This window comes from Eumetopias jubatus, unplaced genomic scaffold (genome assembly GCF_037043125.1).
Source record: "Eumetopias jubatus isolate StellerSeaLion01/CBP00866 unplaced genomic scaffold, mEumJub1_p1.0 scaffold_5, whole genome shotgun sequence".
NCBI lineage: Eukaryota > Metazoa > Chordata > Mammalia > Carnivora > Otariidae > Eumetopias > Eumetopias jubatus.
This window is the reverse complement of record NW_028274811.1, coordinates 45,581,623-45,598,780: the sequence shown is the minus strand read 5'-3', so window position 1 is coordinate 45,598,780 and position 17,158 is coordinate 45,581,623. Positions and strand designations below refer to the sequence as shown.

Genomic DNA, 17,158 nt, shown 5'->3' with positions numbered 1-17,158 from the left:
TTTGAGTTTATTTTTGTGTATGGTGTAAGAAAGTGGTCTGGTTTTATTCTTTTGCATGTGGTTGTCCCATTTTCCCAGTACAATTTATTGAAAAGATTGTCTTATCCCATTGTATATTTTTGCCTCCTTTGTCATAGATGAATTGACCATATATGCGTGGGTTTATTTCTAGGCTCTCTATTCTGATCTCTAGTTTGATTTGATCTATGTGTCTATTTTTGTGATAGTACCATACTGTTTTGGTTACTATAACTTTGTAGTATAGTTTGAAACCTGGGATTGTGATATCTCCAGCTTTGTTCTTTTTCTTCAATATTTTTTTGGCTATTTGAGGTATTTTGTGGTTCCATACACATTTTAGAATTACTTGTTCTTGTTCTGTGAAAAAAATGCTATTGGTATTTTGATAGGGATTGCTTTGAATCTATAGATTACTTTGGGTAGTATGGGCATTTTAGTGATATTCTTCCAATCCATGAATGTGGTATATCTTCGCATTTGTATTGTCTTCAGTTTCTTTCATTCAGAGTACAGTCTGTTACCTCCTTGGTTAAATTTATTCCTAGGTATTTTATTCTTTTTGGTGCAATTATAAATGGGATTATTTTCTCAATTTCTCTTTCTGCTATTTTATTATTAGCATACAGAATCACAATAGATTTCTGTATATTAGTTTTGTATCCAGCAAGTTTACTGAATTCATTTATTACTTCTAATAGTTGTTTGGTGGAGTCTACGGTTTTTTGTGTGTAGTATCATGTCATCTGCAAATATTGACCATTTTACTTCTCCCTTCCCAGTTTGGGTACTTTTTATTTCTTTTACTTCTCTGATTGCTGTGGCTAGGACTTCTATACTGTGTTAAATAAAAGTGGTGAGAATGGTCATCCTTATCTTGTTCCCAATCTTAGAGGAAACGCTTTCAGCTTTTTACCATTGAGTATAATCTTAGCTGTGGGTTTTTCAGTGTGCCCTTTGTTATGCTGAGGTAAGTTCTTTTACGTTTTTTTGAATAGTTGGAGAAGAATAGGTATTAACTCTTTTTTAAATGTTTGGTAGAGTTCACCTGTGAAGCTGTCTGATCCTGAATGGTTGTTTGTTGGGAGTGTTATGGTTACTATTTCACTTTCATTAATAGTAGATCTGTTCAAATTTTTAATTTCTTTCTGATTCAGCCTAGGAAGGTTATGTTTCTAGGAATTTACCCCTTTTTTTCTAGGTTGTTCAATTTGTCAGAATAAAATTTTTCATAATTTTCTCTTATAAGCCTTTGTATTTCTGTGGTGTTAATTCTCCTCCTTTATTTCTGATTTTATTTATTTGAGTTCTCTTTTTGTCTTGTTAAGTCTGGCTAAAGGTTTATCAATTTTGTTTTTCTTTTCAAAGAAAGAGCTCTTGGTTTTTTTTTTTTGCTCTCTATTTCATTTATTTCCACTCTAATCTTTATATCCTTCCTTCTCTTAGCTTTGGACTTTGTCCTTTTTTTCTAGTTCCTTTAGGTGTAAGGTTAGGGTGTTTATTAGTGGTTTTTCTAGTTTCTTGAGATAGGTCTGTATCACTATAAACTTCCCTCTTTGAACTGCTTTTACTGTGTCCTGAAGATGGGGACCATTGTGCTTTCATTTAATTTGCCTCCATGTATTTTTATTTCCTCTTTGATTTCTTCACTGACCCATTGGTTATTTAGTAGCATGTGTTTGTGTTTTTTCTAGGTTTGTTTGTTTGTAACTGATTTCTACTTTTACACTATTGTGGTTGGAAAAGATGCTTGATCTAATTTCAGTCTTCTTAAATTTATTGAGATTTAAATTTATTGTGGCCTAACATGTGATCTATCCTGGAGAATGTTCCATGTGCAATTGAAAAGAGTGTATATTATGCTGTATTTGAATGGAACGTTCTGTATGTATTTGTTAGGTTCACCTAATCTAATGTCTTGTTCAAAACCACTATTTCCTTGTTGATTTTCTGTCTGGATGACTTCTCCATTGATGTAAGTGGGGTGTTAAAAACTCCTATTATGATTGTATTACCATCAATTTCTCCCTTTATGTTTGTTAATATTTGCTTTGTGTATATAGGTGTGAAATTAAATATTTTTAATGGATGTTCATTTATTTATAAGTCTTTCCTCTTTTTTCTCCATTCTCCCTTTTGCCTTGTACAGTGTCTGCACATTTGTTTTCTTGCTTTTCACTGTTAACATATTTGGAGATGGTCGTAGTACTTCTCCATACATAACAGCCATGCTTATGTGTGCCTCTATCCATTCCCAAGGAGGGGGGGATCAGATTCTCCAGATGTGGGAAGGAACCCCCAGAAGGTACTCAGTATTGTAATTGTTTTGAATCATTTTTGTCAACATGTTTAGTTTATGTTTCAATTTAAGATTATATTTAAAAGAGCACACCAGGTGTTTTGTTTATTAAAATGGATCTTGGGTTTAAAATGGTAAGAATCTCTTATTTAAAACTGTGGTTTTAAGTGATTTTTTTTTCAAGTTTATAGAAACACTTTTGCTTTTTAATAAAGAGTTTTTCCCAAACGAATTGAAGAATGGCATGGCATTCCTAGTGGGAGATATTCTGTATTTGATCTGAACCAATTTTGCAACTTATATGAAAATACACTTATTCCTTTCACTATTAATACTTTTGCCTCAGATAAAATACCCAGGAGCTGATATGGATATCACTTTATCTGCCCCATCATTTTGCCGTCAAATCAGTCCAGAGGAATTTGAATACCAGAGAGCATATGGCTCTCAGGAACCTCTGGCAGCTTTGCTGGAGGAAGTCATAACAGATGCCACACTTTCCAGCAAAGAGAAGAAGAAAAAACTGAAGCAGGTAAAAAGGATATTCTTTAGAAGCCATTTCTTCTGCCTGCTGTTCTTAATATTGTTTTTTCTTTTTATTCTCTATTTTAGTGGATTTCATATTAATCTCATCTTCTGAGATGTAGCAGTTTTGAAAGTATATTATTCAATTCATATATTCCAGAAGTCTCATGGATGTACACAGTTGTGGTCAGTTTCCCACATCTTTTTCTCCAATGTAGATATTTTACCATAATTGCGCTCTTCATTTAAGGAGCCGCTCTTCAGAGAAGCTATCAAATGAGAACAGATTCCTCTTGATTTTTTCTGAAAGGCAAATTACATTGAATTTGCTGATATAAGATGTGTAAAATTGAAGAGGCTTTGGTTTTAGATAGCCAGTATCAAATTGGTTTCTTGCCTCAGGCATCCCTGAAAGTGTTTAGTTCCTGCTAGGCAACACAGCTTTGGGTTTCACTGAAGAGTTTTCATTTTTAACTCAAAATAGATTTTACTTTGACCATTCTTAAAGTATTGACTCAAGATTAAGGGAATGGTTTTTATTTTTCAAGACTGATCCCTGCAAGCTTGATTCCTGATCATACCATACATATGGGATTATACACAGAGCATCAGAGTTCTAGACTCCTAATCATATTTTTCTCAGTAATTTTGGAGAAGAGTTCAGTGTTGAGGATCAAAGGAAAAGCATATTGCCTCTCTTTAAGCTTTTCATAAAGTAATATATACTGGAACGTTTTCCCTTCCATTTGAGCAGAAGCAGGTGGGGCTGAGTTGGAGAAGCAGGGAGATCGTGAAATGTAATTGGGCCAAAATTTTCTTGAACTGTACAGAACATAAGTTATTTTCAAGTCAGAATTACTTGTGAATATTTTTAAAGTCTATTTATAGTTAGCAAGTGGGGGGGAAATTTTAAGAAATATGACCGAAATGAGTTTGTTTGAAGATTGGATCAAATTAAAGTTGAATTAGATCTATAGCAAGTGGAATCAAATGATCTCACAAAAAGAAATGGGTTTGTGTTGGAGTGAATTTAATTATGATTTGTCGTCATCTTATTCTCTTTTCTGATGGAGAGCAATAAACATTAAAACAAAGTAAAGACAGGCTAGTATGGAATCAGATCAGAAACTCTTTAATTTTAAAATTAGATCACCTAATTTTATTGGTTCTTATCTGGTTTTTTGACTCATCTTGAATCTTTTTTTTTTTTTTTTCAGTTTCAAAAATCCTATCCTGAAGTCTACCAAGAACGATTTCCTACACCAGAAAGTGAAGCACTTCTTTTTCCAGAGAAACCGAAACCCAAACCACAGCTGCTAATGTGGGCACTAAAAAACCCTTTCCAACCATTTCAAAGAACTAGAAGTTTTCGGATGTAGTACTCCCATAGCTGTTAGAGATCTCTGTTGTTGCCTTGAGCAAATGGGTGGTTAGAGGACTATGGCGGTCGAAAAGAAGAGCAGACAGTAGAGACTACTGAAATATAAAGTGAACGGACTCCTAAAAATGTTGAGCCATTGTCAGTATTTTTGTAAAGCTCAGTGCTATTTTTAAAAGTGTAAAAATCAGTGAAAATTTAGACAAATATATAGTGTTAATGTTAACGTGTTTATAATTGTTACAAAATTTAAGGGTATTTTTATTTTTTTATTTGTTGTTTTTCATGGTGTTAATAAAATAATTGTGTGTATGTTTTAGTTACTGATGTCTTTGTTATAACACGTCTTAAAAATAGTGTATATACTTGAATAAGACACTGGGTACTGTTACTGTGATGTTATTGATGTCATAGCTTAATAGTTATGATTTCTCTTGTGTAAAATCTGGTTTTCAATGTTGCACAAAAATTCTTAATGTCCTGTATTATGATGGCTGTGTCTTTTATTGCGGATTTGTTGGATGTTATGACAGATATAACTAAAGCTGGTTCTTTAATAACATGTATATTAGCTGGTGTTTACCTCTAAGTGGAGTAGATTTTCATTTTCCTGCAGTGGTGTAATTTCAGTCTTGGCTGAAAACGGAGAATTGAACTGAATAAGCTTTTTTGGTCCCCTTATACCTGTAATTGTAAGTCAGATCTTTGTTATTTCATGAAAAACACAAATGGGTTAAGTAAAATGAGACTACTTCCTTTATATTTCCCCCAGCTTCCTCATCCTTTTGAAAGTAAATGGAATGTAAATAAATACTGTTTTTTGTTTTTTTATATTTTATGTGGTTCTGCTTTGGCCTTTATTTAGGTTAGTTATGGAACATCCTCAAATGCTAAACATCATTATCTTTGCCAGTGTTCTCACATCAGTCACCTATTTCTATGATAAGTGACATTTAGGCTTTTGTACTAACCTTCAGGAGGTGCTTTGTCCATTTCTTTTGCTTTGCTTTGCCCTTTTGCAAATAATGGTACACTTAGATTATGGAGCATCTGGAAGCTTTCTTTATAAGCAATTACCCTAAATCTTAAGAGTAACAGTCACTAGTTGGCTTGTTCTGCCCTTTGGACTGAATTTTCCTTGCCTTTGTGATCTGACCCTGTTCTTTTGTAGCAGATGCTTCCTACATTTGATTCAGATTTTGTTTACTTAAAAATGGATAAAAGTATCCCTATTGATTTGGGTACCAGCTTTCCTTCCAAATATATAACGTAATGGGAGATTTTTAGTGTTTCAATATTTGTTTTCAGACCTTGGGATAATGTTTAGAGCAAAGAATAAGTCTACTTCTGCTCTCTTTGCTCCCCAATGCAGAATGTACTTTCCAGAGTCTCCTCTCCTATTGAATATCTTTAGAAATATATGCAACTGTTTTTTTTTTCCCCTTAAGATTACATTTTTTTAAAAGATTTATTTATTTAGAGAGAGAGCACGGGGTAGGAGGGGCAGAGGGCGAGGGAGAGAGAATCTCCAGCAGACTCCCGGCTGTGCGAGGAGCCTGATGTGGGGCCTGATCCCACGACCCTGAGATCATGACCTGAGCCAAAATCAAGAGTCAGATGCTTTACCAATTGAGCTACCCAGGTACCCCAAGATTACTTTAAAGAAAAAAATATAATTCACTAAAACATCACCACTACCTAAGTATGAAATTGCTGAGCGGATAATACCAGTCTTTCAAAGTGGTTGTACAGTGAACTCCCATTGGCAGTGTGAGTTCTTATTGCTTAATGTCCTCACCAAAAGTTGCTATTGTCAGTTTGAATTGTCATCAATGAGGTGGGTGTATAATCGTATCTCATTATGGTTTTACTTTGCTTTATTAATATGGCTAAAGATGAAGACTTTTTCCACATTTTTTTTTACTTTTTCCACTTCTAGTCAAATTTAAATATCAGCTTCTCAAGCTTCATGTGTGCACGCGCACATACACACACACAGTTGGGATTTTGATTTGGATTGTATTGAATTTATAAATCAATTTGGAAAGAATTGCTATCTTTACAATATTAAGTCTTCCAGTTGAAGAACATGGTTTATCTCTCCATTTATTTAGAATAAATGAGAAAAAAAATAAATTTATCTGTAAAGGCTTGTAAATCTTTTGTTAGATATGTTCCTAGATATTTGATACTTTTTAAAAAATGTTAGTATCAAAATTTTCAAATATTCACAAAAGTAAAGATAGTAGTACACATCCCTAACTTCAGTAATTATTATTCAACTGATAAATACCTTGATGTTTGATCAAACTGTAAATGGGGTTATTTCAAAATTTCTACTTTCTGTTTCTTGCTCATCTATAGCATAAAACTGACTTTTGTGCACTGATTTTTATACCCAACCTCCTTGCTAGACTTTTCTATTAATTCTAAGTGTCCAGTGTGATTTTTTTTTGGATTTGCTACATTCACTACATAATAAGCAAACAATGACAGTTTTTTGTTTTTCATTTCTGTGGTTGACAGCATTTAAAAATGTCCCCAGTGATCCCTGCCCCTTGGTATTTGTCCCAGTGTGTAATCTTTCCTTGAGTGTGAGTTGGATCTAGTGACATATTTCTAACAAACAATATGGCAAAAGCGATAGGATATCTCCTTTGAGATTAGATCACAAAAGGCTCTGGTTTCCATCTTGCTTGCTGTCTCCCTCTCTCTCTCCCAGGCCTGCTCTGAGGAAAGCCAGCTGCCCTGTGTGAGCTGCCCTACGGAGAGGCCCATCAGGCAAGAAACTCCTGTCTCTGCCTACTAGCCAGTGAGGACACGAGGCCTGCCAACAGCTGTATGATCTTGGAAGTGGATATTCTGAGGCTTGCCCTCAGCCACGTGAGTGATCTTGGAAGCACCTTCTCTCACTCAAACCTTGAGGTGAAGGCAGCCTTAGCTGACACCTTGACAGCAGCCTGGGACAGGCCCTGAGCCAAAGGACTCAGCTAAGCTGTGCCTGGATTCCAGACCCACAGAAACGGTGAGGTAGTAAATATTGGTTTTTTTCTAGCCGCTTAATTTTGGGGCAATTTGTTATGACGCGGTAGATACAATACACCTAATTCTTATTCCCTCCCTTACTCCCTCCTTCCCTTCGTCCCTCCTTTCATCCTGCCGCTCGTCATTTTTTAAAATTATTATAAAATGTCGCTATCTCTGGTAATGCATTTGTTTGCAGTCTTTTCGTTTTGTTATATTTTAGTTGTGTCCCTTATAAACAGCATATGGTTGGATTAATTATTTTTTTAAGATGCCAGCATGACAATTTTTGTTTCTAACTGTAATGTTTAGACAAATTATATTTAATATAATTACTCTATATTTAGATACAAATATTTATTAATGTTTTATAGCCCTGTCTCCACTTTCTTGACTTTGAATCTTACAAATCATTTCATGTTTTCTCCTACTAATTTGAAACTAAGCACTGTTTCTAATCTTCTTGTTGGGTCCTTGAAAATTACATCTTATAGGGGTGCTTGGGTGGCTCAGTCGTTAGGGTTCTGCCTTCGGCTTGGGTCATGGTCCCGGGGTCCTGGGATCGGGCCCCGGGTCGGGCTCCCTGCTTGGCGGGAAGCCTGCTTCTCCCTCTCCCACTCCCCCTGCTTGTGTTCCCTCTCTCACTGTGTCTCTCTCTGTCAAGTACATAAAAAAAAAAAAAAAAGAATTACATCTTATATACTAATTTATCAAAGTTTAAAGTTAGTAAATACATTTTACCCTCCTCTCAGACTGTTCAGGGACCTTAAAGCACTAATAACACTCCCCCCAAAACAGATAGTATTCTGTGATGTATTTTAATTTTATTGTTTTTAAACCTCATACTATGTTGTTTTTATATGTAGCCCTTGTTTATTAGACTTACCCATATTTTACCACATTTTTCCTTCTTCTGAGAGTATATTCTTTAGAATTTATCTTTGGTGTGTGCTGGTTTTTGTCTGAAAACTTTTTAATTTGGTCCTTACTCTTTTTTTTAAATAGCTTTATTGAAATGTAATTCACATACTATACAATAACCCATTTAAAGTATATAATTCAATTGGTTTTGGTAGGTTACAATTTTAATTTTTTAAGTTGTGATTAAATATATATAACAAAATTTGCATTTTAATCATTTTAAGTGTATAATTCTGTATAAAGAACACTTTTGTTCTCTAAAGATATTTCTGCTATTTATAGAATTCCAGGTGGAGGGTTATTGTATTTCAGTACATTGTAGGTATTCCTTTGTTAGCTGGCTTCAATTGTTACCTCTTTGTAGATAACATGTCATATTTTGGCAGGCTGCTTTTTAAGATTTTCTCTTTGTCTTTGGTGGTCTGTGGTTTACAATGACATACCTAGTTTATATAATATACTCTTTAAATGATCATTCTGCTTGGTATTTGTGGGGCTTTTTAAAAAAGAGGATCAAGGTCTTTTACCATTTGATTTTTTAAAAAATATTTATTTATTTTTTTTAGTGAGAAAAAGTGTGGGGGAGGGTGAGGGAGAGAGAGTGAGAGGATTTCAAGCAGCCACCCCACTGAGCAGGGAGCCAAAGGTGGGGCTTGATCTCATGACCCCAAGATCACGACCCTGAGATCATGACCTGAGCCGAAATCAATAGTCAGAAGCTTAGCCAACTGAGCCGCCTAGGTGCCTCTCTTTTACCATTTTAAATACTGCCTTTGTCATAATCTCTCCTCTGCTTATGATTCTTAAACATATTTTACATCTTTTCACACTATTCTCTCTCTTAATCTCTCATGTACCTTCCATATTTTTGCCTTCCTATGCTGCATTCTAGATAATTTCTTTACTCTTTCTTCCATATCAGCACATCTCTCTTCAGGTGTGTTTAGTCTCCTGTTAAATTGGAATTTATTTTGGAATTTACATCCAGTTTACAGCTCAGGAAACCGAGAGTCAGGTTGAGTAACTTCCTCAAGATCCCCCAGCTTGTGAACGGCATAGTCAATGCCTACAACCTGCTCTGGTGGACTGCACAGCCCAGGCTCCAGACTTGCACTGAGCACTGCTTTATCATGTTTATGAGCACTGGGTGGATATTTATGTGAAGCATGCACATTATTTTTTGGTTTATACTTTCTAAAACTTAAGCGCTCAAATTTCTTTTTGATCTGTAGTGTTTTCTTTGTTCTAACCTATCTTTGCCAAATTCATTTCCACTGTTTCTCTGGTCACTTTCTATGAATATCTGCTGAAGATTTTTCACTGAATTTCCTGCATATTTCCACAAATACTGCAACAGTGCTGAAACCAGAATATTTCTTAGAAGCTCTGTGGTGCAATCAGGTATTTCTTTGTAGGTATGCCTTTTAAGGCATTATTATGTGCAATTGCTTTTGTTTTTAGGTCTGATGAGTAGAAAATGTCCTAGGGATTGTCATTAATCTGAGAGACTATGATAAGGAATTATCAAATGAATGTTCCATACAGAAAATTTGAGGGTACTACAGCACATTTCAAGGTTGAGTGTGTCTCGGGTATGAACAGAGTAATGGGAATCAGCCATTCTTCATTCTGATTTCTCATGCATCTTTGTGTTCCTCTGTCTGCCTTCAGGGAAGTCATAGCTGGGCTCTAGCAAACATAGTAGATGTATCTGTCATGGCTTAGCATTTGTGTTACCCAGGAGCTTGATTCTGATTCCCATACCCAGAAGAGAGTTTCTACATTTTTATAGGAAATATAACTTAAAAAGAGCCAGTATTTGTAAACCGTTGATGATCAAGAAGAGGAAACTGAATGTTTCTATATTTAGAATGTCACAAAATCTGTCATGATTGAAAGAGAAATCAATTAAAATGGTTCTTTACTATATGGGTGTGGCTGAATCTTTATTATTTTTACCTTTACCCTGAAGATCAAAACCCGACAAATGTTAAAGTCCTGGAGTAAAGTAAGAGTGTTCTTATCTACTAAAATCGGTATTAAGAGGCAATTCAACTGTATGTCCATCCATCATCATAGTATTTGCCCAAATTTGAAGTGTTTACTTCACAATGAGACACTGGAAATTCTAATTTTGTGACATTTGGAATCATTTTGCACTTGCATTTTCTTGCTAACGACACCATAACCTGCAAAAAAGTATAACATCTTGGGGCACCTGGGTTGCTCAGTCAGTTAGGTGGCTGCCTTTGGCTCAGGTCATAATCTCAGGGTCCTGGGATCGAACCCCACGTTGGGCTCCTTGCTCAGCAGGGAGTCTGCTTCTCCCTCTCCCTTAGCCCTTCCTCCTCCCCCTGCTCATGCTCATGCTCTCTCTCAAATAAATAAATAAAATCTTAAAAAAAAAAACATAATGAGTAACTTCTGATGGATTTTTTTTGTGTTTTAGTGACTGCATAACCTCAATGTTTCAACTTCCAATTTGAGAAAATGAAATGGGAAAAATAATGGGACAACAGGGTCCTAGCCCATTGAAAAGTAAAAAATGTCACGTTTAGTGCATATTTGGGTTGCTCTGTAAATTTCATAATTCAGTGAATCTAAGATTTAGTTTAAAAACCATTTACAGTTTTTGCAAATACCATTGTGGAGAATTGTTAAGTGAATTGTTTGCTTCATTTGAGTATCTGGAATAAATTATATTTTCCATAAACTGTCCCTGTCTCAAAACAAAAAATAATATATATATTTGGCTGGGTGTATTCACTGTGTAATACTTCTGTTGGGTCTCTTCTGTCAAAACTGAGAACAGTATCCAGAGCCTTGTTTAGGGCATAAAACGGAAGTTATTCTCCCTGCTTCCAGCCTCCACAAATTTTCCTTCTTGTTTTCAGCATCTCTCTAATAGTAATAAGATAGTCTTCTTGAGTGTTCTAGTAAAACAAATAAAGCTTAATTTAAAAAAACTCAGAGGACTAAAAATCATTTTATTTTCATAAGAAATAAGTAAACTACAATTGATATTTAAGAATTGAAGTACCTTTGATCAGTGTAGGGTAAACCAGCATGGGCATGAAGAGGTCTTTTGCTCATGGTTTCCACTAAGAACTTGTGCCCTGTGGAAGGGTTTTGGCAACAAACATTTCAGTGATAATTTACCAAGATAGCTGAATGGTTTGCTGTGAAAAATAGTTATGCCAGGATAAAATGCAGTCTCTGATTTTGAGAGCCTATGATTCCAGTTTATTTCTATTTACTGATGTATACGTTATCTATATTTTTAAAAAATTCTGTGTTTTAGCAAAATCACATCATGCGAAGGATGTTTTGAGGATGAGAAGCGTGTGGCTGAACGTTTCTTCACGTGAGATCTTAAGACAGACCATAATACAAGGAATAAAGGAAAATAGCAGAAATGAGCCTTCTTGCTTACTGATTCTGCTTATTTTTTTATTTAAACATAGGATTTTGCCCATATGCAAGTTTGTCCTATAGATTCTAACCTTAAAAAAGCTTTCTGATACTTAGAAAAAAATTTAAGATTTTCTAAAGGGAATGTATAAGGTGGTCAAATCTGATTGGATAATACTGCTTCAGTGTTTAACTCTTAATAATTACCTGAAGCAATAATTAACATTTAAAATATACACTGACATCATATGTAAATTTCTTTAAACTTTCTACTCATCAGAATGCCAAGTATAATTAGCCACAATTACTGCTTAAAGATGATGAAGGCTTTGATATCAGGAAATTCCTCACTCTTCTTTTCACAGAGAATTGAATTCAGTGATCTGTTAAGGCCCTAGAAGGGGTCTGGTTTAGGCAGAATCTTCAAAAGTCATGACCCATCTAACAAGGACAGATGATCCGAGTAGGGGCAGTCTTGTGTTGGTAATGATTGCACCATTAAGGAAAAACTAGAGATTTTATTTAAAAGCTCTGTATATTTTATATAATTAGTAAGCCATTAATTGTGGAAATAAGAAGCTTGGAAATTGATCATCTTTATTGTTACAGAAGTAACTGTGGGTAATATTCTGGCTCCTTTATGAGCATATTTTTCTTCAAAGCCCCACAGGGCTCTATTGCTTGCTAAGCACTCTTCAAAAGTGGGCAATAAATGGTAAAAATGAGCAGTTTTGTACATGCAGCAGCAGATAATTTGGGTTAAATGTCAGATTATTAGATTTTAAGGTGAAAAAAATTGCCTGCGAAATTCATTTTGAGGAAAAAACCACAGAGGTAGGATAATTTTGTGCAAGTCAGCCCTTTGCCTCAGCTACCTTCCCTGCAATGTGGCAAGAACTGCCTGCTCTCTTTCCTTAGAATAAATCTTGTTTTACTCTTATTCCTCAGACTCATTTTTTGATCTCTAAACCAAGCCCTTTATAGTAAGTGTGGAAATCGCATCTGGGGTAAAACATGAGTTTACCAATGATGTTTTTGGAGTTGATGGTATCAGCATTGCATAAGCAGTCCTGCAAGCAGAGCCCAGGAAACAGCTTAGAGGTCACTGTGAAGATGAGTGACTACCTGAGGCGGACAGGGTAGTGAAGGGAACACTGTGTTAGTAACTGCAGTGGTTCCAGGGGAGAGCTTGGGGAGGCTTTCCTCTCCCTCCCCCGAAAGAAACGTGACTAAGGAAACACTGTAATTGCTGTGCAAATGTCACCTCTAGGCAAGACTCTTCCTCCCTTCTTTCCAACTAAATAGTACCCACAGGTCCTTCCCACTAGGATGTGTAACACCAATATTGGTTAGACATCAGAATATGTGGGTTTTCAACTGTAGCTCTACCAGTAAGCAGTTGGGCAGTCACACGCTTTCTGGGTTTTGGTTTCTGCAGTAAAGGGAAGGGGTTGGATTTCAGGGGTCACAAACTCCAATGTCTTCTGGGGACGGGAAGATATTAGAAGTCCCTAGGTGTGAAAGGGCCAAGTGGAGGGCTGGAGTATGCGAGTCCTACACCAGAGTATTTGAAACAAAAACAAAATGTCAAATGCCAGTGTTGGCCAAAAAATTACGATGTGCAGAGATGACAAAATTTGCATTAGGTGAGCTGTAAGGTCGCTTCTGGTCCTGGTGTTTGGTGATTTTTTTTTTTTTAACCTTTTTCCACTCTTGGCCCCTTATTGCCTTGTGCTTATTTTCCTCTCTCTGTCTCTTGAGCTCTTCTCCTTTTGTTCTGAGTAGAACATGTGTCAGCACACTCAGTTCTGTATGAAAATAGCAGAAAACCTGTCAGGTTAAGTTTAAAGTCAATGCTAATGCATCATGAATTGCTTTTTTCCGCAAGAAATTCTATCCTCATCGTCAGGCTTGGTGTAAATGCGTCTGACTGGAACTGCCATTCGCCTCTGTTTATATTGTTAGGCTGGTCGGTTTCATCCACAGTAGTGAACAGAACATTTTTCTTCATTAGTGTCAACGCTTGCGTGTTACATGTTTGCACCTGTCATCACCGTTGTTGATAGAATACTGAAGAATTTTGGGGAGTCATTGTGCCAACCTAAATTGCTAGAGCCAACCCCCAGTCTCCTTGCATATGTTTATTTTCTCTAACAGGTGGCTTTTTACCTACGTTGTCTTGTTGGTGAAAGCAAAACCAACAATACCAGAGTATTGTTGGTTTTCTGGAGCACTTCATGCAGGGCTCGCTCCTACATTTTCGGACATAATCTTTTCAAATCCCAGAGGGCACACAGATGCAGACGAGGCAACAGGTCCAGAGAGGTCCTCGGTCACAAAGCAAAACTTCAACTCTGCTCTTCTCTTTGATGATCCAGTAGTCTCCCCTTTCACCACACTAAATCCTGTCCCTGTCAGGGAGGTAGGTGGGCTTGATGCAAGCCAGTCTCCACAAAAGGGTGCTTTGTGTGTGTGGGGGGGTTTCCCTTTATCCTCTATCTGTGCCCCTTCATTTTCACTGGGGTCCTTTTCTCTTCACCCCCCACCTTAGCTGTGCTCATGTGTCTCTCAAGCATTGGTTTTGTCTGAGCTGCCTTTTAGGAGCAGGCAGAACAGCCCAGTGTCTGTGTGGTATTGTGCACTCACTTCAGGGTCACCACCATGATGCTGACCTTTGCCCTCAATGTATCTCGGCTGCGCATCGCTTCTAGAGAGACTAGTTAGCTATCCAAATAGTTAGAGCTCTGTCAGTTATTCTTTGTTTGGCTTTGCATTGTTTGTTTGTTTGTTTGTTTTAGATCCTTAATATGCCAGGCCCTCGGCTGGGCAACGATGGAGGAAGACAGCGGGCTCGAACTCCGAAGGCTTCTAGTCTGGGGGGGATAACGCACCCGCCTACAGGTCAGTGCAGACGATGACCTAGGCGCCAGGGAGCCCTATGCAGGGCACAGAGGAGAGGAAAGCAATTTCTCCAGGGCAGTGGGAGGCATATAGGGAAGATGTCACTGAGGAGCCCTGAGGAACATGTCCACCGGGAGGAAGGCAGGGCAAAAGACATTTCCTTCAGTGGGACCAGTGTGAAAGAGGGCTGCAGAGGCAGTGAGAAGTGATTTGTCGTTCCCTATCGTCCATGTAATGCTAGTATTTGCATAAAGAGTCTTGGATGGCTTTATCTCAAGGAGTGGGTCGAAGGGGATTCCATGACCTGTAGCAGAGCAGGTGGGGGAATTATTTTAAGTGAGGACTTTTATGGCATCTCTCAGGTAACATCTGCAAGGTGGCTTCCTCTTCTGCATACTCCAGCCCCATACATCCAGACCCTGTGCTCTCGGGAATTTGCTTGTGAATCCGGTTTAGGTTGTGGCTACATCATGGTCTCTCCTTCCAAGTGTTCGCAGGGCATGCCTGTGTTCATTTGTCCTGGTGCATTTACAAAGGTTGCAAAAAATCACTGGTATCGACAAACGTTCCTTGTGCTTTATTCAGAAGAGCGATCCTTTTATTTGCCCATTTCTATTTTTCCTTCAACAGCCTGATATATTCCGTGCCTCTGGGTCTATACCGTTCCATTTCATAACATTTAATGAATGTTAGAACTGGCTCCACAAATGCATTGCCTTAATCTCATTGCCTGCAGTGTGATGCTTTTAATATTTTCTCCACATGTGAACTCAGTGTTTTCCTTTAGCTTTTCTTTAATTTCCATGTGGTTAATCCCCTTCTACTGCAGGGAGTCTGGATATTTATAGATTTCTTCCTTTCACTCTGTCTTCAATAATCTTCTTTTTACATTCAGTGAACATATCCATCACAATAAATGGTCCTTTCCCTATTTGTATTGACTTGCATTTATATAAACCAGACTCCCTTTTCATATCATTATTGATGTTTGTGGCAGTTTTCGGTAGCTTGGGAAGCTGGTGGTGCAGAGCTTCAAGTTGTCCTGTTAGAGTTCAAATGACTCATGTCATGGTGCCTGGCTTCAAATTTTATCATTAAGTCAAAGCCAAAGTTATGTAGTTTTTTTTTTAATTGACTCAATATAAAATGAGAGTATTAAATAAGCATCTCTAAATTATTCCTCATTTCAGTAAAATGTTCTTGACTTGACAGCCCTTTTATGCATGGAAAGATGCAAAGTATTCCCAATTAACAGGGTTGAATATTTTCATAATCAAAAGCCCAATTCTGTAAACTTTTATAGCCCCTTGTAGATATTAATAGGGATTGAGTTATAAGCAGTTAACATTAGTCATACTTAGATGTGTTGCCTTTCTGGTAGCTCAATTTTTTTTTAATAGACTATGGAATGAGATAGTTTGAAAACTCATTTAGATGCTTCAGATATAGACTTCTAATATAAGCTAATTTTTTTTTTTCTTATCGCTATGCATGTCATCAGTTCATAGATGGTAAGAAAGCATGTAATTGGCAGGGCTCATATTGCTGTTTTTTAGGCAGAAATAAACTGGGTCTAGAGATCATCAAACTTCTATAGCTTGTGTGGTTTTCTCAGAAAACATCTTGCAGAGTAGCCCCGTGTGCCTCTGAGAACCTCCTGGAGCAGTCATTCGGCTGGAGGACCGAACCCTGTGCTCTCCTATCACTAACCATTTTGACTGGTCAGCAGCTTCTTCAGATCCTAGAGGCATTTCCATGATTTCCCTTGTTAGATGCTTTTTCATTTCTTAACTGCATTTTGGGAGCACTTAAATATTTGTTTCCAAACCATGCATCTTTGTTACATTTTTCTGTAGTAAATGTGGAACGTTAGAAATAGTGAAATTATTTATTTTGGTTGATTCTAGTTCTCATTTCAATGTTTTACTTCTGTAGCTTTTTTTGGGTATTTCCAATATAATTAAGTGATCAGCTGATTTTTAGGATTTTAGGATTCATTCATCCCTACTACCAAATTATAGCTAAGAAACACATTTTCTTCCTTCACATTTCAGCATCTCTGAAACTAGGGTGCATCTTTCAGCTGATGGTGTGTCACTGTTGAATTGGCAGCGTTTAAAAATGTTTAAAGGTGGAAAAATTGATGGTGTCCTAGATTTTATAAAACATGGCGTTTTATTTCTCTCTCCTTTTTAAACCACTTTATCAAGTGGTGATTGACCTACAAAAACAGGTACCTTTCTGATGTATACAATTATGGGTTTGAATATAAGTATACTTTCATGAAAATCAGCACCACATCTATGCCATAAACATCTATAACCTGCTCTCTTTATTTTGTGTGTGCGTGTGTGCATGTGTGCGTGTGTGTGTGTGTGTATGTGTGTGTAAGAACACTTAACATAAGATCTACCCTCTTAGCAAGTATTTAAATGCAGAATGACAGTATCGTTACCTCCAGGCATTATGCTGTTCAGTAGTTCTGTAGGGCTTATTCATCTAGCATGACTGACCTTGGTACACTTTGACTGATACCTCCCTATTTCCCCTCCTCCTAGCCCCTGGTAGCCATCATTCTACTCCCTGCTTCTGTGAGTTTGGCTACTTTAGATTTCTCATATCATGGTCTCACATAGTATTTGTCCTTTTGTGTCTGCCTTGTTTCATTTAACATCATGTCC

At 36.9% G+C, this 17,158-nt stretch overlaps 1 protein-coding gene across 1 annotated transcript in view; it reads left to right on the top strand.

Moving 5' to 3' along the window:
• Positions 1-5,051, top strand: part of DEPDC1B (DEP domain containing 1B) — an 84,338-nt gene extending 79,287 nt beyond the window's left edge. The window contains exons 10-11 of the mRNA XM_028119136.2: positions 2,664-2,849; positions 4,060-5,051. Coding sequence (XP_027974937.1) covers positions 2,664-2,849; positions 4,060-4,221 — 348 coding nt within the window. The 3' untranslated portion in view covers positions 4,222-5,051. The remainder of the gene's footprint in view (positions 1-2,663; positions 2,850-4,059) is intronic.
• Positions 5,052-17,158: the final 12,107 nt, after the last annotated feature.